This window comes from Parus major, chromosome 6 (genome assembly GCF_001522545.3).
Source record: "Parus major isolate Abel chromosome 6, Parus_major1.1, whole genome shotgun sequence".
Lineage (NCBI taxonomy): Eukaryota > Metazoa > Chordata > Aves > Passeriformes > Paridae > Parus > Parus major.
This window is the reverse complement of record NC_031775.1, coordinates 16,312,792-16,332,807: the sequence shown is the minus strand read 5'-3', so window position 1 is coordinate 16,332,807 and position 20,016 is coordinate 16,312,792. Positions and strand designations below refer to the sequence as shown.

At 36.7% G+C, this 20,016-nt stretch overlaps 1 protein-coding gene across 3 annotated transcripts in view; it reads left to right on the top strand.

Annotated features, from left to right (window-relative positions):
* Positions 1-5,263: 5,263 nt before the first annotated feature.
* The window catches only part of BTAF1 (B-TFIID TATA-box binding protein associated factor 1), a 37,905-nt gene continuing 23,152 nt past the window's right edge, over positions 5,264-20,016 (top strand). For 2 of the 3 annotated variants that reach the window (XM_015632744.1, XM_033515575.1), the window contains exons 1-9: positions 5,264-5,340; positions 8,968-9,091; positions 10,139-10,253; positions 12,646-12,792; positions 14,578-14,741; positions 15,033-15,169; positions 15,810-15,921; positions 17,204-17,272; positions 19,629-19,718. In XM_015632744.1, coding sequence (XP_015488230.1) covers positions 5,279-5,340; positions 8,968-9,091; positions 10,139-10,253; positions 12,646-12,792; positions 14,578-14,741; positions 15,033-15,169; positions 15,810-15,921; positions 17,204-17,272; positions 19,629-19,718 — 1,020 coding nt within the window. In that variant the 5' untranslated portion in view covers positions 5,264-5,278. Of the gene's footprint in view, positions 5,341-8,967; positions 9,092-10,138; positions 10,254-12,645; positions 12,793-14,577; positions 14,742-15,032; positions 15,170-15,769; positions 15,922-17,203; positions 17,273-19,628; positions 19,719-20,016 lie in introns of those variants that run through there. The other variant, XM_033515576.1, reaches the window with a different exon arrangement.

Below are 20,016 nucleotides of genomic sequence, written 5' to 3'. Positions count from 1 at the left end.
GGGCGCTTTCCATCTCCTTTTGCTTCGGGAGTCTGCGGAGACCTCGCCGCGGTCGCCCCACTGGGGTCTGGGGGTGGCTGCGTGCTCTGGCGCTTGGGTTTGCTTCCTGGCCTGGGGTGACTCCCGTGCCCCCTCCCTTCCTCGGGCCCAGGGGCTTTGCCTGGGGCGTCTCGGGCTTCCTCCTGAATTCGACACCTTCGTTTTGTTGGCCAGTTTTTCCTAGGATGGTTAAAGTGCTAGGGTACAGGAAATTATGATATTGAGTCCCAAAAACTGGCGAGGAACCGTTTTTGCGTTTCAGAGCCCTTGGTTGTAAAGTAACCAAAATAAAACAGGCTTTCGTGGAGAAAAGTGATCAGTGTATTCTGGCTCTGCCTCAAAATGTTGGGCAGTATCTGCTTGCACACATGTGCTCTGGGGTGTGCCAGCGTTTAAAGCATTCACAGATACAGAGGTGTGTCTTAACACAGCTGTTTTATAAAAAATGCTGACCACAAATTCCTGTTTGGTTTTTTGTGTGTGTGTGTGTGTGAAATGGGCTGTTTAAGCTTCCTAACAGGATAATTGAAAGGAAACCATAAATCCAAATTAAGCTTGTGATAGATTAGCTCCAAGTCACATGTTGGTAGTATCTCTACTTCCAAAGTGCTATCCCAAAAGTAAATTCTGTTTCAATAGCTGTGTGTGAGTAAGATTACAATTCTATCTAGCAAAGTAAAGGTGTGCACATTTATAATGGAAATCCATTCTTCATCAAAATTCATGGCAGCAATGCACCTTTTAAGACTTCTAGTAGCAGGTGTTTTATTTTAAGCTTTGTAGTTTCTACAAAGTATCCCTTTGTTTTATTCTGCTCTTATTTTTTTCTATCAACTTGTTATATGTTTGTTGTGGCTTTTTCTCATCCCCGAAATCTGTCCAGAAGAACATGGAAGTAGTAAGGATTGCTGTAAAAGATTACCATGTACATTAAAATAAGTCATCATGTAAAGTAGAGGAGTCGTCTAATTACATTAGGTCTGGTCAGTCTGCTTAACCAACTTTGCTAATGTATATGTGATATGGGGGCTAACTGGAATATCAAGATAGAGCTTTTCAGCTGTATGCTGAGGCTGTGTCGGCTCTAAAGGCTGGTTTCCATTTCAGTTAGCAGTGTTGCTTTAGTAGAAAGCAGCAGTACAAAGATTTAGTTAACACCTTTTGGGAATTGAAAGGAAAACTAGATGTGGCTCATCCTAAGATTCACTGTGAAGCATTAAAAGTTGTTGCGTTAATGATATTGTTATATATTACTTCAGACTGTGGTTTTAGTATCCAAATGTTACACAACTGAACACAAGATACAGAACTTCAGTAAAGGTGCTCTAATACTGGTGAGTTGGTACCGAGTTGTTTCAGCTTCACATGTAACTTAGGTGAAAGAATACACATTTTGTATTCTGTAACATCTTGACTATTTCTGGTGAACACTGATGTTTCTGTAACTGTAAGAAGTGATAATGTGTAAATTTGGCTTTTTGCTTTTTTTTAATAGAGCAAAACCTGTCTTGTGTGCCTTTGAAGTTAGCCAGCAGCTCCTGATAAATGGAGTTTCCTTTCTGCTGCAGGACCATAGGAACACTGATACAGTGTCAGTGCTGCTTTTGTAAATAAAGATAACTTTCTTCACCTTTTACTTCAGAACATTGAACTTCAAAGGTCCTTTCCTTTCAGACATATTACAGATAATACATGTGTATATAACCACATAACTATTTTTTGTAAAGGTTTAGTTGGTCCAGCTTCTGTTCCAGTTCCACTTTTCCTCTAGGTAATTACAATTATTTTTTTCATGGACTGCCATAATATTTAGGTGTTGAATGCCTCTTACCTATATGAGTTTGGAGAGTGAGGAAGAAGCTGACTCAGTCTTTCCCCAAAGCCCACAGTCCTTGTGGAGTGCATACCAAGCATTAATATTAGCAATTTCATTAGGGGTAGTTCTATATTGGAACAATTCTTTTAAAAATAACTTTTTTTGGAAGTGAGGGTTGGAATAGTTTTACATTTTCAAAACAATAAGTTATCAGGTGGTTGTTTTCCTAGGAAAGTTTAGTTTCTGCTCTCTGCCTATTTGAAAACCTTTCTCAAAACCTTAAGCTGTTCAGCGAGATCCAAACAAACATAGGGAATGCTTTGAAATACCTCCAAATTAGATTAAAAATTTGCAGCTTTGCTATTAGTAAGGTCATCTTAAAAGTAATTGTAACTAGTTGTAACCTATTGACAAAAAAAGACTGATATTTAATTCCGCATTTTGTGTTACATGGATTGAAGACGTGTCTCCTTCTAGAAAACATTTCTGTGTTGATGCTCTAGAAAACAGACATAAAGAAAAACAGTAGATGCCTCATACCAAAAGATGTTGCAGAATATTTGCAATGTTCATCTCTTTGGTAATTTTATGCTGAGGAGACTAATGAATGCCATCCTCCAGAAGTAGGGATGGTGGGTGGGAAGGTTGATATTCCTTCTGTGAATGTGCAGGCTAATTTGGTAGGCCTTAGCTTCTGTCACCAGTCTTAGAAGTATAGATGAAATAGTATAATGTTTGCATAGCTAATTAAAATCCCAGTGTTTTTGATAGTGGAACTGAGAAGGAAAAAAGGAAGTTGAAAAGTTTTGCTTCAGCTTCGTTCCTACAAAGTGTATGATCCAAGTGAAAAATTGCAGTGGCTCACTAGTGATCTTTTGAGATACTTCAGAAGGAAAAGTAATACTTCCAAGAGGATGACAACTCATAGATTACTCAGGATGGTAGAGTTTCAGTAGGTAATAAAATGATGATAGCCCTTTAGTATCTAATAAAACTTTTTTCCAGTTTCTTTAATGTGTTCAAAGGCACCTTGTGTTATTCTAACACAAAGGTGTTAATGCCTTTTTCCTGTTTTTGAGTGCCTTGGCAGTATGAAGGAGAACCAGTGTGCTTTTAAAATGTAAAAAAATTAGGAAGCTGGTAAGGTGCAATAAGAGTAAACAATTTGATTTTAGTTGGTATATCCTTTAAGTTCTCCCTGAAATACCTTGAAGACAAACTCTTCAAGGTGTGTTGAAGGAAATTCCATACAGAAATAAAGAGAGCATAATTTGCTGCTCTTGCAACCCATACTTGATTTGATCTGTGTAAGATACATACTGTTTTCTAGAGTTTTCAGAGGTTTTGTTTACTTGAATTTCTATATGATTGATAATATGTAGGTTAGGAACCCAGTTTTTATTTTAAAATAAATAATTTCAAAAGGCTGTGAGACTAAAGCTCCTGTGAACTAAGCAGGCCTCATGTATTGCTCTCAGCTTTTGAACTGTAGGACTGTGACTTCCCAAGAACAAGTGGCTGTACTGGCTGATGTCATTACTTTAGTAACATTTCAAATTGAATACTGAATCACAAATCACTTATGTGCACTACATACCTTTCAGATTATTTTTTTTTTTTATGTTATCACAGGGTTTCTCTATAAAGAATTCAGCTTTTAGCTTCTGTGGAAGCTATTACTTCATGGCTGCTCTTGCATAAAAAGCAGGAGTTAACCTGTACAAGTGTGTTCACTACTACTTAAAGGCCTATGGCCAAAGCATTAGAGTAGATGTTCTATAACCAATGTTATGAACAATTATGGGAGTTCAGACTCAAAAGGGGGGAAGAATAATGTAACTCTTCTCTTGTTGGTGGAGATTAACTTCAAGATCAGAACAGTGGACCGCCTTCTATGCTGCTCTTTGTGGGAGGGCTGATACAGTCATGGGAAGGGGGGGAAGCAGAGCTAGCATGTGTGCTGCTGCACAAATGGGATAGAGCTCTCAGTTTCTCAGACACTTTTCTAATGGACTGAAGAGAAAATTGAAAGCCAGGATTGCATGCTGATAAGAATGCTAACCTGCTCCAGCAGGTGGAATTTGAATAGTCAACAGGGTGCTCACTTCGTAACTTACAAATACACATCTTGTTTTAGTCTGTCCTGATGGCTGCTTCAACTTGCAGTTCTTTCTCACAGGTTTTATAATGTACTTGTCACATTTTGGGGTGCATTGTTAGTTGCAGATACATATATAATAGTTTACAAGTAAAACTTGTACAGCATAAAGTTGTAGATTATACATGAAATATACAATCCATATGGAATTAATTATACTAATTCTAGCATTTGGTTGGCTTCCATATGCAGTGTATAATACTGTGACCTGGTGTAGTCATGGAGCTGTTGTTTCATTCTAGACATTCCTTCAGCTGCTGTGTAAGAAACAAGATTTCTTCCTTGTACACAGTCCCACCTTCATAACTGTTTATACACCTTGGAGAAGTAAAATCACAATCCATTCTTTGTGAATCATCACACTTTTGGGTTTTGTTCTGAATTCTGTTGAGTGTTTTTTTTTTTTTCCCTCTTACTGGCTGATTGTGTATTTGAAAGTTGCTTATTTGATTACTTAACCATTCATATGAGCAAGTGTTTAGAGCTGACCAAGCTGGGATTTGACCAAACAATGATGCGACAGCAGAGGACTGTCAGCTCATCAAGAAAAGCTCAGATTCCATTAGAACTTAGGTTGAATTTCACCCTTGTCAAATCCAAAGTTTAATTTAAGGATGTTTTCAATGTGTCTGGGCTATTTCTATATTAAGAAATAGTGCCTGGGAGGAAGTTTTCTGGATGTTGAAAATATCAACTTCTAAGAGATTCCCTTGTCTTCTGATGGGTGCTAGCTAGTAGCTTTTCAAAGAGCTCTAGGCAGAGCTTGACATTACTCTTCCAGGGACTGTGCCACTAAGGATTTTTTGTACATTCACACAATTTTAAGGGGTTGGAGGAGATGCTAAGGTAGTTACAAGGTGTTCGTACCACGTGGCCTTTACTATTAAAGATTCCTCTCAGGACAGTTTAATATGATGGGGCACAGAGATGTAAAGTCCAAACAGATCCTTCCGGGGGCAGCAGTGATCAGTTCACTGTCCCTTTTAAGATTCTACTAAATGAAAGTGACAAGTTGCAAGTTTCATCATCTGAAGTCCTGTGGGGTCCTAGTCCAGTTGGAGCACTTGATTGGGATCTTTATACAATGCAGCTGCATGTGTGTTCTTTTGCAAACATTTTGAAGGGACTGTTCCTTGTACCTGTATCTTGACGTTAGTTGTTGAGCTGCTAGCTTTCTAATGCCTCTGGAGCTGAAGGGCTTTCAAATCCAGTCATCCTGTTTCCACAGGAGTTCCCTTTAAATCATATGGCAGCTGTCCCTTCAAATGGAGATCAGCCCTTTGTTTGGGGGCAGCAGCAAAGAACTGCAGATTAGCATGAAGAACAGGTAATTTATTGCAGCATTTGTCTCCTGTGCCTGGGTAAGGATCATGTCTAACTTGGTTTAATGCTGACTGTGCGAAACTGGTGACCAGAAAATGGAATCACTGTGGTACCTGGAGAGTGCTACCACTTAGTTGTGGTGGCTTTTCTGTAGGTGAGGCATCTCAAGCACTACTGGATGCCTGTTCTTAAGTACCTGCACTTGCGTCAGAAACATTTCTGATGGACGTTATGTCAGTGTAAAATGCGTTTCTTAGAAGAAAAAATTGAGCGGGGTGCTGATCATAAGAACTTCGTTGCTCTCAGTTGTGTCATTGTGATGTACTTCAACAGGGACTAGAAAAATCTTGGATTTCTAAAGTGAGAGGAAGTAATTATTTACCTCTTTGAGCAAGGTTGTGCTTTGTGCTGAGCTCATATGGCATTAGTTCATATCAAAGTCATGTATGGTTGTTCTGTTGATGAGATGTAGTTGACGTGGGATTGGAAGATGATAGAAGAATCTAAACCATTGTTTGAGGTAAAAATGAAGAACTTTGTATTTTTAAGTTCTGATTGTAGCACTTAAGTGCATAAGAAGTAGTTTTAGAGATATATTTAATTTTTAGGATGCATTGGTGTTTAAATATTCATAATAATTTACAATTATTTTTCGTAATAATTTATAAATCTCTTTTTGTTTGTAATCTTTTTCTTCCCTGAAGTATTCCTTGTGTTTCTGTTGTTTGCTTGTGTCTTCTATAGGCTTAGAACAATTCTTTTGACAGAGTTGAAGTATTTAATAAAATAATTAAAAATTTTATCTGCATTGTAGATCATCTCCCTCTACATTGCTTCACACTTCTGGGAATTATGTGAGGCATGTGGTGCCCTGCCTTACAGCGCTGTCTAGCATGAGAAGCAGAGACCCACATGCCACTAGAAAATGTAGTTCTCTTTGGCTTGAATACTTGTTTAGAGGCTGCTAGTTTGTTCTGAAAATGAAAACCTCATCAGAACTTAGGAAACTTCTTTTTAAACTGGAGATACTGAAAACTAATTTGTTTGGAATTTTTAGTTGGTTTTTTTTTTTTCTTTTTCATTCTTAATGAAACTCAGACTGAAAGCTTTAATTTAAAAAACAAACCAACTAGCACTGGTGATCATTGACAACATTTTCAGCGCTACCCTTCCAACTCATGCAGAATTCAGGCTCTGCCATACTCTGCTGCAGCAACACCAACACTTAATTTAAAACCGTAATAGCTCCAAAGTGTTAACAGTTTGGGAATTTTACATCCTTCTGCGGGAGGAAAAGAGAATGATTAGTGTGACCAGGACTACTGTTAGTCAGATGTCGTTGGCTGTGTTTGCTAATCCTGTTTCCATGTATTTTGCTGGAGTTGAAAGCTGAAACCTTCCTGTAGTGATGTCAGACAAATGAAAGATATTTTTTTTGTTTGGTTGGTATGCATTTGTGCGTTAGGTAAGCAGATTACAATTTAAAATAACAAGTTCCAAACCAAGCACACCAGGTTAAAAAAAACCCAAACAAAACATACTGTATTTCGGAGGTAACGCAGCTTCAGAAAGTTGTGGGTTTTAGGAGTGAAGATGTAGTGCTGTAACTAACTCTGGAATTCAAGTTGAGCTTTTGAGGGTAGGCTAACTTAGTGGTTTCTTCCTTTTTTGACACATGAAGAGTTCTAGCTGAGGAAGTGGTCAAAGTTGTACATTGTGCTTGACTTTGAGATGAAAAAAGATAATTTGATAGTTAAAGGAGCATGTGGCAAACTTAAGTATGGAACATTGAATTTTCACAGAGCTGAAAAATGAAAGGGGTGAGAATAAGCAAGTTGGAGCAAACAGTGGTTCTTCTGAAAGCCACTGTGTTTTGTATTGAATAATAGTGACTGCTGCAAATCAGGTTGGGTTATTACTGTCAAAAGTACTGAAGAAAAAATACTGGCAACTAATGAGGTACCTGGTATGTTTCTCATGACTACTCCACTGTCAGGGATTCAGAAGTGCTGGATCTGTAAAGCTTTTTCTCCTTGACTAATCACTCAAAACTGTTGGACTAGATACATCTGGGGTTTAATTTTTGTGACTTTAAAACAACTTACTAACTAGTAAATCATAACAATAAACAAAATTAAAACTCTAGTTATATCTACAGTAATTGAAATACACCTATTTTAGTAGGAGGGAGAGAATTATTTCTAGCATGGCAAATCGCAGAATTGTGTCTAAAAAAAAAAATTATTTTAAATACTTTGAGCTAGAATTTTTTAATCTAATACTTCCAGTTGTGAGTGTATTTGGGTTTTGGTATTGCCTTGGCCCTGCACTGCAATTCCTATCATGTTTTGACATGTTGTAAGATATATTTGGGATTAAGTGCAGTTTAAGCATGCCAAAGAAAATATAAAATCCAGTGATGTTAGAAAGAGGTTTTGACAATTTTTTTCTTTTCTCTTTAAATTATTGGCATTAATGTCGAAGGCAATTTATGTGAAATGTGACTAGTAGCAACAGACTTACCAGGATAAGGCGTTTGTCGTTTCCTGTGTGTGTTCAAACCAAGGATAAGTGTTTATGAAGGGACAAGGCATTTGTCCTTTCCTGTGTGTGTTCAAACCAAGGATGTGTATTTATGAAGACAGGTTGTTCAGCATATCTTTATCCTGCCAGGCTGGTGAGCTTCACTGCTGTGTAAGGTCTGGTTTTGTATTGTTGCAGTTCTTGTAGAAGTATTTTATAATAAGGCTGGAAGAAACAATTTTGATTGCACTGTGTGAACAGGTTCTAGGTTCATATACAGTAATAACCTCATATTGCCCAATAACTAATGCATAAACTTGGCACTCATAAGAGAGCTCTGATCAACCCACTTACAGTGGAGGGAATAACGAACACTTGTCATTTCATTCATAGATTTGAGTAGCTAGATAGTTAGGTGAATGTATACGTAAAGACAGACTTCATTTCTCATTCAGTAACTAAACAAGAATGAAATGAATCGTTCTACAAATAGATGATTGGAATCTTTCACTAAATACAGAGTTACTGTGGAAACAGATCTGCTGGTTAAATCCCTGTGTTTTGTGGGAAGGGCAGAAGCATCAGATGATTTCCAAGCTGTAAATACAACAAGAGGTTTGGGTTTATGTATTCCAGGTAATTTAGGGGAAGAGATGTGAAAAGTAAAAATTTGTCATCCTGGGGAAGCAGAGTTTGGTGTTATAGATAACAAACTGTGTTGTCAATAGAAGTGATAATGCACAGTAGAAGCAGCTGAGGCCTCTGCTTTATCTATCAAATATAATTTGATGATCACTTACAACAGATTTATGTTTCAAGATTGAAAATGTTCTATCACAGAACAAAGACAGGAATGTTTGATTTTTTTCTTGTAACTGTAGATTTTTTTAAAATAGCAGTTCTTACTCTGTTACCAAATTAAATGTGCTTTTAGAACAGCTATGCTTAGTATTAGAAATATAGTACATTATTCCCCCTGCCAACTGACAGTCTTCAGTCAGACATCTCTTTGAGTTATATAAACTGAAAAATGTGGGGGAATATTAATAGAAACGGGCAACTGAACTATGAATAGCATAACTTTTTGATTTTTGTCAATCACATTTAGGCTTGATCGTCTCTTTATATTACTGGACACCGGTACAACACCAGTAACGAGAAAAGCAGCTGCACAGCAACTTGGGGAAGTAGTGAAACTGCATCCTCATGAACTGAATAATCTCTTATCTAAAGTAAGCATGTTTTTTTCCCTATTACTTCAATACTGAGAATAAAACTAGTTTAAAAGTGTGCTTTTTTGGGAAGAAGAAAATGCATTGTGGTCTTGTGTTTTTCACAAGTAAGAGAATAAAGAAAATTAGGGGCTGTTTCTGTTAAAGGTGCTGTTCTGTCGGCTTCTAAAATAATTACATAAATGAGGTTTCACTTAGCATTCAATATTGATATACAGCATCTGCTGTGTAGTTTAGGCCTTCTATAAAGAGAAGCTCTACTGCCTTTTAAAGATTTCTGCTCTTGCCTTTAAAGATTTTTGCTTGTGTGATAAAGCATTAAAAATGTCGGAGGCTGCGTATCTTTAAAAGGGCTGGAAGTTGGGAAGAGTTTTCCATTGGTTTGAGACTTGAATCTGACCAAGTCTAGTAAAACCACCAAAAATAGTCCATATCTGACAGGTGGAGATGGCTCAGTGATCTCAGTTCTGTTCTTATTGAACAGATGCTCTCACCACAATTGATGCTATCAACAGAGTGGCCAAGGAGTCATGAACATGAAACTGCTTTCAGAGAAAGAAATAGTTTTTCCAGATGTGTGACATAGTGATAAACACTAAGCATATATTGCTTCAAGTGACCCATGTTGTATTGCTTCTTGGGTTAAATGACTTGAGGGTTTTAAAGTCTGTTAATCAATTTTGAATGCTTCCTTGTAGAAAAAAAGCCAGCAACAAACCAACCAACCAACAAAAAAACTAAAAATGCATCTCAAGCCTTGTTCAGTACCTGGAGGAAATCAAGCTTCAGTTTTAACTGATTGGACTAAATATATCTTATAAAGACTTAAGGTCTGGCTCTGGCAAGTGTTCTGCTAAGCAGTGAGCATTATAGAGAAGCTGCTGGCATTTCTTGGTTTGTTTTAATGTCCTTTTTTTTTTGTTTTGAATGTTGTCTTAATCCATAGCATTAAAGTAATTGTGTTTTAATAGAGCATAAGCTGGTGGATTTTTTTGGAAGTACATTTCAAGCAAATACTTATATTTATGTATTAATCTCTCCTTAAAGGTGTTAGTGTATTTAAGAAGTACGAATTGGGATACTCGTATTGCGGCTGGCCAGGCTGTTGAAGCAATAGTGAAAAATGTACCTGAGTGGAATCCAACTCCAAGATCAAAACAAGGTGCTCCTTAAACTGATTGTCTTTAACTCATTGTTTATCTGATGCAAACTGTCTGTGATATGAGACTTTTCAAGACATCTGTGTCATTTGGTTTTTTATGAGCATAGACTTTTATTTGCATGTAAATTGTGTGGAGCGGGGTGCTAATAACGCCAAGGTCATGGGTTTAATCCCTGTATGGGCCACCCACTTAAGAGCTGCACTTGATGATCCTTGTGGCTCCCTTCCAATTCATACTATTCTGTGATTCTGTGAAGTAGGACTGTAAGTTAACATCTTTTTAGCTTTAGATCTTCCTCCTCAGTTGTACCTGACCTTTTTCTTCCAGAATTCCTGTGCTTGTCCTTTGAACTCTCATAAAGCTTTTATAAAGAAAAGGCATAACTAATAGTAAAATGTTTAACCAATCAACTTTGTCATGATGGTTTACATAAACTCTTTCCTTCACTGTTCCCTTAGCCCAAGTGACTTTCTGAGGGAGGTGAAATGGCAGGTTGCTTAAGTCTGTTCTGTTTCTTTTCATCTGAAATCCTCTTGTTAGGGATGTTAGTTTCCTTAATTGTTGAGTGACGGACTAAGTGATTTTGTCCAAACCCATTGGTACTGTCTATGTTCACAACTTTGTGGCACAGGTTCCAGAAATTTACTGACTTGTTTAAAAACTGGCACACACACTCCCTAAAACAGCAACAGTGAAACTCACATCTGTTTGAGATGATCTTTTATTTGTTTCACTTGGTGCCTCCCAGTTCTGTTGGCTTTGAATTTGACAAGCAACTTCTGCATTTTCCTTGTCCATTGTCTTTATTTTTGTAAACCATCGTATTTTCTCTCCTCCAACAGCTTCTCTTCTTATTCAAGAATTGCAATCTCTTCAGTCTTTCCTCACAAGACAGCTGCTTTGTCTTTTAAATGACTTTGTCTTTCTCTGTGCTTTTTCTTACTTGTGTCCTCCTTGAGATGCACAGAACTCCACACAGTCTACCTACATCTCTAGAGTACTGAAATTTACACTTAGTGACAGAATGATGTGCTTAGAGTCCTGTCATCAGTGTCCTTCCTGGTGAGACCCAGTATTTTCTTGTCTGCTCTGGCTTTCACTGCTCAATAAACAGATTAATGCAGAAAACTGTCAGAAGTGCCTCCAAGATATTTATTGCATACAGTGTTCTGTAGGCATGGTTTAGGTTATTCATTTTACACCGTATGTTCTTATTTGCCCATTAGTCTGTTCTGGGAGTCCTCCTTGGATTCCTTAGTGCCATTGTGAATTTGGGCTACCCAAAATAATTTAGTGTTACCTGTGTGCTTGGAGAAGAATGCATTAGTGAATGTCTTTTTCCATTGATTAAAGAATTGGTACCAACACTGAGCCCCAGAAAATTCCAGAATTAACTTCTACCTTTCAGTTTGTAAAAGGATGTTGTCCCCAGCTCTGTGCTAACCTGATTCTTTTGATTTATTCTTTCGTATGAATCCTTGCCAAAAGCTTTTAAATCCATGTATTAAGTTCACTGGATGCCCTCTATCCACTTGTTGCAGCTCTTTTAAGGACATTGTTAATCAGGTTATTGGAAGGTGTTTTTTTTCCAGAGCAGTTATCTTTCCCAGTAAATAATATTTGTCCATATACCTAATAATTTAGTTATAGAATCATAGAATAGTTTGGATTGGAAAGAACCTTAAAGATCATCTAGTTTCAACACCTTCTACCAAAGGCAGGGACTCTGCTATTGTATACTCTATCTTCCCAAGGACAGAAGTTCATTTCACTTGTCTAGTTCAAGGATTAATTCTAGCATGTACATGGAAATTGAGTAACCTGTTAGAGTACAACACCCTTTTAAATGAATTATCCAGTTCTTGCACATCTGCCTATCAGATTGTTAATGAAATTAAAGAGATAATTGTGTGTTTGAGAGAAAGGTACTGTTTGAGAAGAGCTCACAGCTCTTCTCAAACAGTATCAGCAGCCCTTTCCCACACCTGTTCAGACCACTCTCCAGCTTCCCTACTTTGGGTGCTTGGCTGGTGGGGATACACATCAGTGTTGGTGTGCTACTTGTGATACTATTTGTGAGCCATATGCAGTTCAAAACTGTAAGCTGTCCCTATGTGTACAGAGAAGACCTGGTGCTAGGTCAGTGTCCAAGATTTTAAAAAGCTAAATTTATCAAGGGAAAAACTTTTTCTTTTTTCTATTCAGGTACATTTAGTGACCTATTTCAGTCTGTCTTTGTGAAAATGGAGCCTTTATACTTTGTGAATAAAAATGCTGTGTGTCTGATGATTCTTTGGAGGGGAGATACTATTTCTTGCTTTTCCTTCTGCCAGAATTTTGAACAAAAATTTCATCACATTGTCCTTAATATTATTTTTATTTCCTACCTAGAACCAGGCTCAGAAAGTCCTAATGAAGATTCACCTTCAACAGATCGGTTGCGTTTTGACAGATTTGATATATGTCGGTTGTTAAAACATGGGGCGTCTCTTCTTGGATCTGCTGGTGCAGAATTTGAAGTCCAAGATGATAAATCAGGTATCTATATTTTACTTGCAGACAAGGAAACTTACTCATTTGAAAAAGTTTGTTATGGCAGCATTATGAACCTAGCCATCTGTGGATTATCAGAATGCTAGTATATAAGGACATAAAATACTTCCCAGCATTCCTCAATTAACAGTTTTTTAGGGGGAGTGTATTATTTGTTTGGATTACTGCCATAAGAGTATTGCTATGTGTACAGTGGGGAAGAAGGGGTGGAAAGCTGAAAAAGCACCAAAGATTTCTGTAGACTTTTTTAAAAGGTGTAGGCACTATCACTGCTTCTTAACCCAGTGTTCCTACATACAGAAGTAGGATGCGGCTTACTTAAAAGCTTGAAGGTTTCAAGTCCAGAAAGATTGCATGAAAAATACTGTGATAAGATTGCCAAAGTTGGGAGATCAAATACCAGTGCCTGTATTTTGTTTCTTTGTTTCAAGTGACTTGTCTAATATTTTTCTGGTTTTTTTTTTAGCGGAGAGTTGGTTTGTCAGTGTAGTGGCACTGAATTATTTTCATTTAAGCTATTTTTTTGCTATTACTGTACTTCCCTGCTCTTAATTCCAGACCATCTACCAGTTTCTCCACCAAATGAAGTGATGCTGTTGATAAGAATCTGACTGTGCAGCCCTGATTCCTTCGTTCCCTATGTGTAATGGTTTCTGTGCAGGGTACACAGATCAGTAGCTCAGTGAGGAGCAGAACCTGTGGCTGCTGAAACTTGAGCAGTGTCCTGTCTCTTCAGCTGGGTTGCTAATTTATTGCTTACTATCTTTTAAACTAGATTAATAATGTGGTGTAGAAGTTTTACCTTGTCTAGTGAAACCCAGCACTTCAGTTCATAGAAACCTGATACTTATTGCAGTGTCACGTGATTTCACATAAAAAACTTCAGGAATTAAAATAAGTAAGAAATACAATATAAAAAAATAAGAAAATGAAACAAAAAATCTTCAGCTGTTGCTTTTTTTACCCCATGGGAAAATGTATAGTCTGCTTTCTCTTCCGTGTTTTATAGCAGCTTCCCTTTTCAAGCAAGTAGACAACGTGAATACACGTAATGTAACTTAAATAATCTTTAGAATTATCAGTCTTTGACAATTGTTCTTAAGATGATGGTAGAAAAGAAAAATATTTTATAAAGAATGGAAGTTGCTTGTATTTGCTTGTCAGTTAAATGCAGTTTAAAAAAACTTACTGGTATAGATAATATTAACTTCTAGTTATTGCTCAACCTGGTGTACACCCCAAAATCATGCCAGATGACCCCAAAATTGGAAATTACTTAAAAGTTTGTGCTGATAATGAAAAAGAAACCTACCACAATACCAACAAAGCAAAACAACAACCCAACTCCTCCTGACTGGTTTCTGTACTGTGCATGTAAAGAGTGAAGTCTGACAGCCCTACCAGCAAAAAATTTGGGGTTATTTGGAGGATTTATTCTACTTGGATGCTAAAATCTTATTTTTTTTTTATGTAAATAAAGGTGCTCCCAAAGTCTAGGTGTTCTATAGTTAGTGTTGAAACTTCACACATTCTTGAGGTGGCATCTGTTAATTTCCAAAATGAATCTTGCTGGATCGCAGTTGAAATGCTTGTGTAGGTACAGTAGCAGAAAAGGTCTTCCTGAGTATCAGTGCAATTTGGTTTAGAAGATTGTATTAGCCAAGTTCAACTTAATCCTGTACATTTTGGCTGTGTTACGTACATTGAGCAAGTCCTCAGTAAAATACCTGGTTGGAAATCTGACACATCTTTTTAAAACCCCTTTTTAAGGTGAAATTGATCCTAAAGAGAGGATAGCACGACAGAGGAAACTGCTGCAAAAGAAACTTGGCTTAGATATGGGTGCTGCAATTGGAATGAATACTGAGGATCTGTTCAATGATGAAGATTTGGACTATTCTCCTTCTTCAGTTTTACTAGTAAACAAACAACCTGTAGGTAAAACCTTGGGCTATTTGACTGCAAGGAATAATACAGTGGGTTTGCTTTATTTGTGCTTCTGTGGTTATAGTATTAGTATTTTAAATAAGATGATTGGCATCTAACGTACTATGCTTTGGCCTCCTGAATTTTTGCATCATGTAGTTGCTTGTTAATATTATTTGATGTCAAATTGCTGCAATGTTTGAAATGGAGGGTTGGGGAAGTTGAGAGCATTGTGCGTTTGAGAATTTTTCAGGACTTCCATCGTAAGAAGAATTGACAATGAATGACTTTTCTTTCAGACTCTTCAGGCTGCTGAGTTAATTGACTCAGAATTTCGAGCTGGTATGAGCAGTAGACAAAAGAATAAAGCCAAAAGAATGGCTAAGCTATTTGCAAAGCAAAGATCCAGAGATGCAGTGGAAGCTAATGAGAAGAGGTATAATAGTGAACTGGTTTCCTTTTATTTCAGTTAAGCTGGGATTGTGATTTGATTTATCTGTTGAGAAACTTCCTACAGTCTTTGCATCTTAAATCTCTTATGTACTAATTGTGCTGATGATGGAAAGTTTGCATGCAGTGCTTGTTCCCAGGAGACCTTTGTTGAGGACCCAGCTTCAGAGGCATCTTGAATAATGGGATGCTAGCTGAAATGTGTGTTTTTTCCCTGTAATTTAGTATGGCTTGAGAATAATGCATGAAAATGGGGGATTTTAAGAAGATGAATAAGTAAAAATTTAGGGTACAGTTTTCTGCTGTGTTCTGTGTTCTTCACTGTAGTTTATAGTGACATATTTTATCTACTGTGTTCATAAACAAAATTCTTGATCTTATCTAGGAATTGCTGGGTTTCTTGGAAAAACATGAGATGGATTGTGAATTTGGGACAGCATTCTGCTGTCTCCTCACTGCATTTTTTGTTTTTACATGTAAACTTACCTATCTTGCATGTTTCAGTGTTAAACCTCTGTTTTGTATTCTTGCCGTACTTTATTATATCTGAAGACTTCAGTTGTAGATGTAATTACTTTCCTTAAAGCATGCTTCAGGTTCATAGACATGTACTTGCTCCTTCTCAGCAATGATAGCACTGATGGGGAACCAGAAGAAAAGAGAAGAAAAGTTGCAAGTGTTGTCATCAACCAGCCTGCCACAGACTCAAAAACATTGGTAGAAAATGCTCAGGAAGAGGTATGATGTATTGTCCTGCTATTAGCAGGAACGATCATTCAGTTTTTTAGCAGAGTAATTTGAAACAAAAATCCTTCATGTGCCCAAATTCTTTAGTCATTTTAGCATTCAAGGAAATGGCATGAGGAATGTCATGACCAGCTTACTTTTATGCATAATGAAGCAAGTAAGCTTCTAACTGTGTTACAGCATTGAGGAAGAAAACACATTTAATCCTTTGGTTGCAGTTTGTGACCCAAATTAGCACGAGTAGGTGGCTACAGGTGTCAGACCTGGGTATTAAACTGGAAAACTGTGCTAAACACTTACATGGTAGGATTACAGCAAGCCACAAATAATTTGATCTAAATGCTTATTTAATCTTTATTTAATCTTTGCTGTATTTTAATTAGGCTTAATTTAGAATTAAGTTCTATCTTTAATAGTTGAAGATTAAAAGAATTACCTTAGACTTGGAAAAAAGTGCATTTGTTTCAATAAAATTAAAAGCTAAAAATCAAGAAATGGTAAACAAGAATATAAATAGTGCATAGAAGTTCATTTAAGAAGACTCTATCTAGAGAAGTGTATATCCTACAAAAATAGTTTTCCAGACATAGTTCAGTAATTAAATTTTTATTTGTATGAAAATGATTGGAAAACTAATTGAAATACTAATGATAACTACTGGCTAAATAACTGCTGGTTGCTTGCTGTTTTTCAGTTGCTCTGTGTATGTGATGATATGAACTTACTAATGGTAGTAAAAATTCCTTTCCACAGCCATGTCAGTTTTCTTTTGGGAAATTTTAGGATAGTGGATATGCTCTGGTTTTCAAAAAGTGGAATATGTTTGGAAAAGGGTGCTGTTTATTGCTGGATCTGTTGATCCATTTTGTTCATCTAGTGTTTTCAAACTGAAACTTGTCTATTATGTTGTTTAAAGGCAAAGTTCATAAATTTAAAGGATCACTGGGTAGAATAAGAAACTTTCTTAATTTTCGTCTTCAGCATGGTTTCTAAAGGAAAGGAGAATTCCAGGACATGAACATTAATTGTCATAGAGAAGAGGTTACACTGTTAACAGAAACTTCATAAATTTCTTAAGGGATCTAGTGCTAATCAATGATGTTTCTGAGCTGGGGAAGAGAATTGTTTTTTTGGTTCTGTCCAGTAATGAAAGAAAGTACTTAAGCTTTTGGAGTTTTTTGTATGCCATTTAAGAATGAAAAGACAGCAGTATAAGTAGTGTTCATGAGTCCTTTCCTTTTAAATCTCACACTTAATTTTTTTATGAATTTAGGCAAACGAATGGCCTCTGGAAAGCTTTTGTGAAGAGGTGTGCAATGATCTCTTTAACCCTTCTTGGGAGGTAAGATGTGCGCTATTTAAGGTGGAACTATAAGTTTTTTAAAAAGGACTTAAACAGAAATGCAAACATTGTATATGTAGAACTTAAGAGAATTTTACCAGGTATCAAAACTTAAATCATTTGTGCATACAGATTACATAGCCAAGACAAATTTGCTTTTAGCAAACTTAAATGTTACTTAAGACTCATTTAAAGGGGAATGGAAAACAGATGTGTAATGTATACTTGCAGAGAGTGGGAAAGATAAGAAAAACAGTCATTATATAAGTGAGAGTTATGGGAAATTCAAAATAACATCTCATCAATCTATGGTCAAAAAAGATTGAGCAATTAAAACAAACTTGGATTCATCAAGACTTTGAGGACTATTATGTGAATCTGTTGCTAGCAACAGTGGCTAAGCTACTAGAAAAGGAAAGGGAATCAATCCTTTAGTAACTACAAAAGCTATGTGTTTATTTGCTTAGACCACTTATTTTCAAGATTCAAAATGGTTCTGCTCACCTTTTTATTCAGTCCTTACAAAATTTTTCACAAACTTTGGTAGAAATTTCAGCTAAAAATATGAAGTAGCTAATAAAGATCTAACTTCCTTGTGCAGAAGGTAGAAACTGTTGTCAACTAACTTAGTTTTCTTAAGTTTATCTTTTGAAGGGTTAAATATTAACAGCAACTCTAACATCCTTATGTGTGTCTGTAGCACAGTCTTGGTGATGTCAGTATGAGCAGAGCCAACTTGCTCTCAAGCTTGGGAACAGAGATATATCATATGCAGCCAGCACAATTATTTTTGTCCCAGAAAAAGAGTGATTATATTTGTGTAGCACATCACCGCATCTGAGCTAAAAAGCCTCACCTTATTTTAATTCAGGCTGTTTGCAGTTGAAGGCCAGGTCCACTTTTCTTCTGGTATGTAGACATTCTCACAGCTTTCTTAATACATTTGATTTAAGGCAGATACATCTTAATAAGGGAAGTAGATCAATACAGAATCATTATTACAGTATGTTCTGTGTGAAAAACCTGCCTCAAAATGGGTGTTTAAAGTGGCTCTCTGGCAGCATCTTGCAATGTCTAGAGGTCACTTGGGTGACTAGTGAGTGCTTGTCAAGCTTACATCAACTGAAGTCAGGGAGGATGAATCCTACTACTGGTATTTCCTTTATACATTTATGTCTTGCTGGTTTGTGTTTGCAGAAGCTGAGACATTAACTAGCAGAATCTCCTTCTTTTGACTTGTAAAACCTACCTAGCTCATGAGCCATCCTGGGCCAAATAAAGTGTTAGTGTATGAACAATTAGGAATTTAAGACTAGACTCTCTGGCTGGTTTTTATTGGCTTGCTTATAGCTTTAAAGCAGCCACTGAGCTGTACATAGGGGGGACACATATGTTTGCATTTCATAAAAGATACTCTGATGAAGGGAGGAGCTACCAAGTACTCAGTTCTAGTTGTTACCGCTGTGAAATGAACTGCAACAATTTTCTGCTAGCAACAAGCACGTTATATGAACTGTTCTTAAAAAAGTTACTTCACTTCTAACTTATGTAAAGGCCTCTCAATAAGAACCTGGTTCAAAACTCTGCTTTTGCACCTGTGTATATCTGTTGAGTGAGCTTTCCTTGAGAAGCTGATTACTACTCCAGTTAGATATCAAAAGTATCAGAAACAGAAACGTCTTTCTACTGGTCTTTCATTATTTCCAGAATGCTTCCTATTGTGTTCAACTGTTCATGTTTGGTGAGAACATGAAGTGCCTATAATTTGCTTTCCCATATCACTTGTTCACTTATTTCGAAAATCCAGTCAAGCAAGGCAGATTTGTAAGTTATGATGAACAGTAATTCCCAGTAATTTGTTTGGCAGACTCCAGAATAATCAGTGAGGATCCAAACCCTGTTTAAGAAATACAGACAGTTATAGAAAAATACTAAACAAGAATTGCTTGAAACTATAATATTGATTTGCTTTAACTTATAAACTTAATAAAAACAGTAATTTTGTCAAACTTCTCTTTGGAAACTAGTACAATATAGCATAGTGAGGTAAAAGTAAATGTATGTTGGCTGCATTGCTGCAAATATCATAATGTGTTAGAAAATAGAAGCAGTTCCTAGTTGCTTCTGTTTATAAGCTGGAAAATACTTGGGGAAGAAGGAGGTTGATTTTTTGGACAGGTGAATATTTTAATATGTGATTTAATCTAATAATTCCCACAAGTCTAAGTAGTGCTAATTCTGCAGCTCTTGAAACATCTCTGTTAAGAAAACAGTAGTATTACTTCAATTTTCCAACATTGGTTTTGTTTCCTGTTCCCTAGTATTCTAAAACTGGCTTTTTATTTCACTTTCTTAGGTTCGACATGGTGCAGGTACTGGACTGAGAGAGATACTTAAAGCTCATGGTAAAAGTGGTGGTAAAATGGGAGATAGCTCTTTAGAGGAGGTAAGTTTCCAGTTATGTAGGCTTCATATTTTACTTAAATGAAGTTTAGAAAAGAGACTTCTTAAAATACTTTGCAACAGGTGTGTGATGTTGGGGAATATAAAGACTTTTCTGCTCAGAATCATCTGGATGACATCACTGTATGCAAGTGGCAAGACGTTGTTTTTAAAAGGCCTATGCAGAACCCAGTACTACTGTATAATTAGCCATTAATATGTTGGTTGTGTATAAAGTTATTAAACACTAGCTTCCATATTAGAATATACTGTTTTCAAGTCCTGGAAAGGCTGTGCTGAAA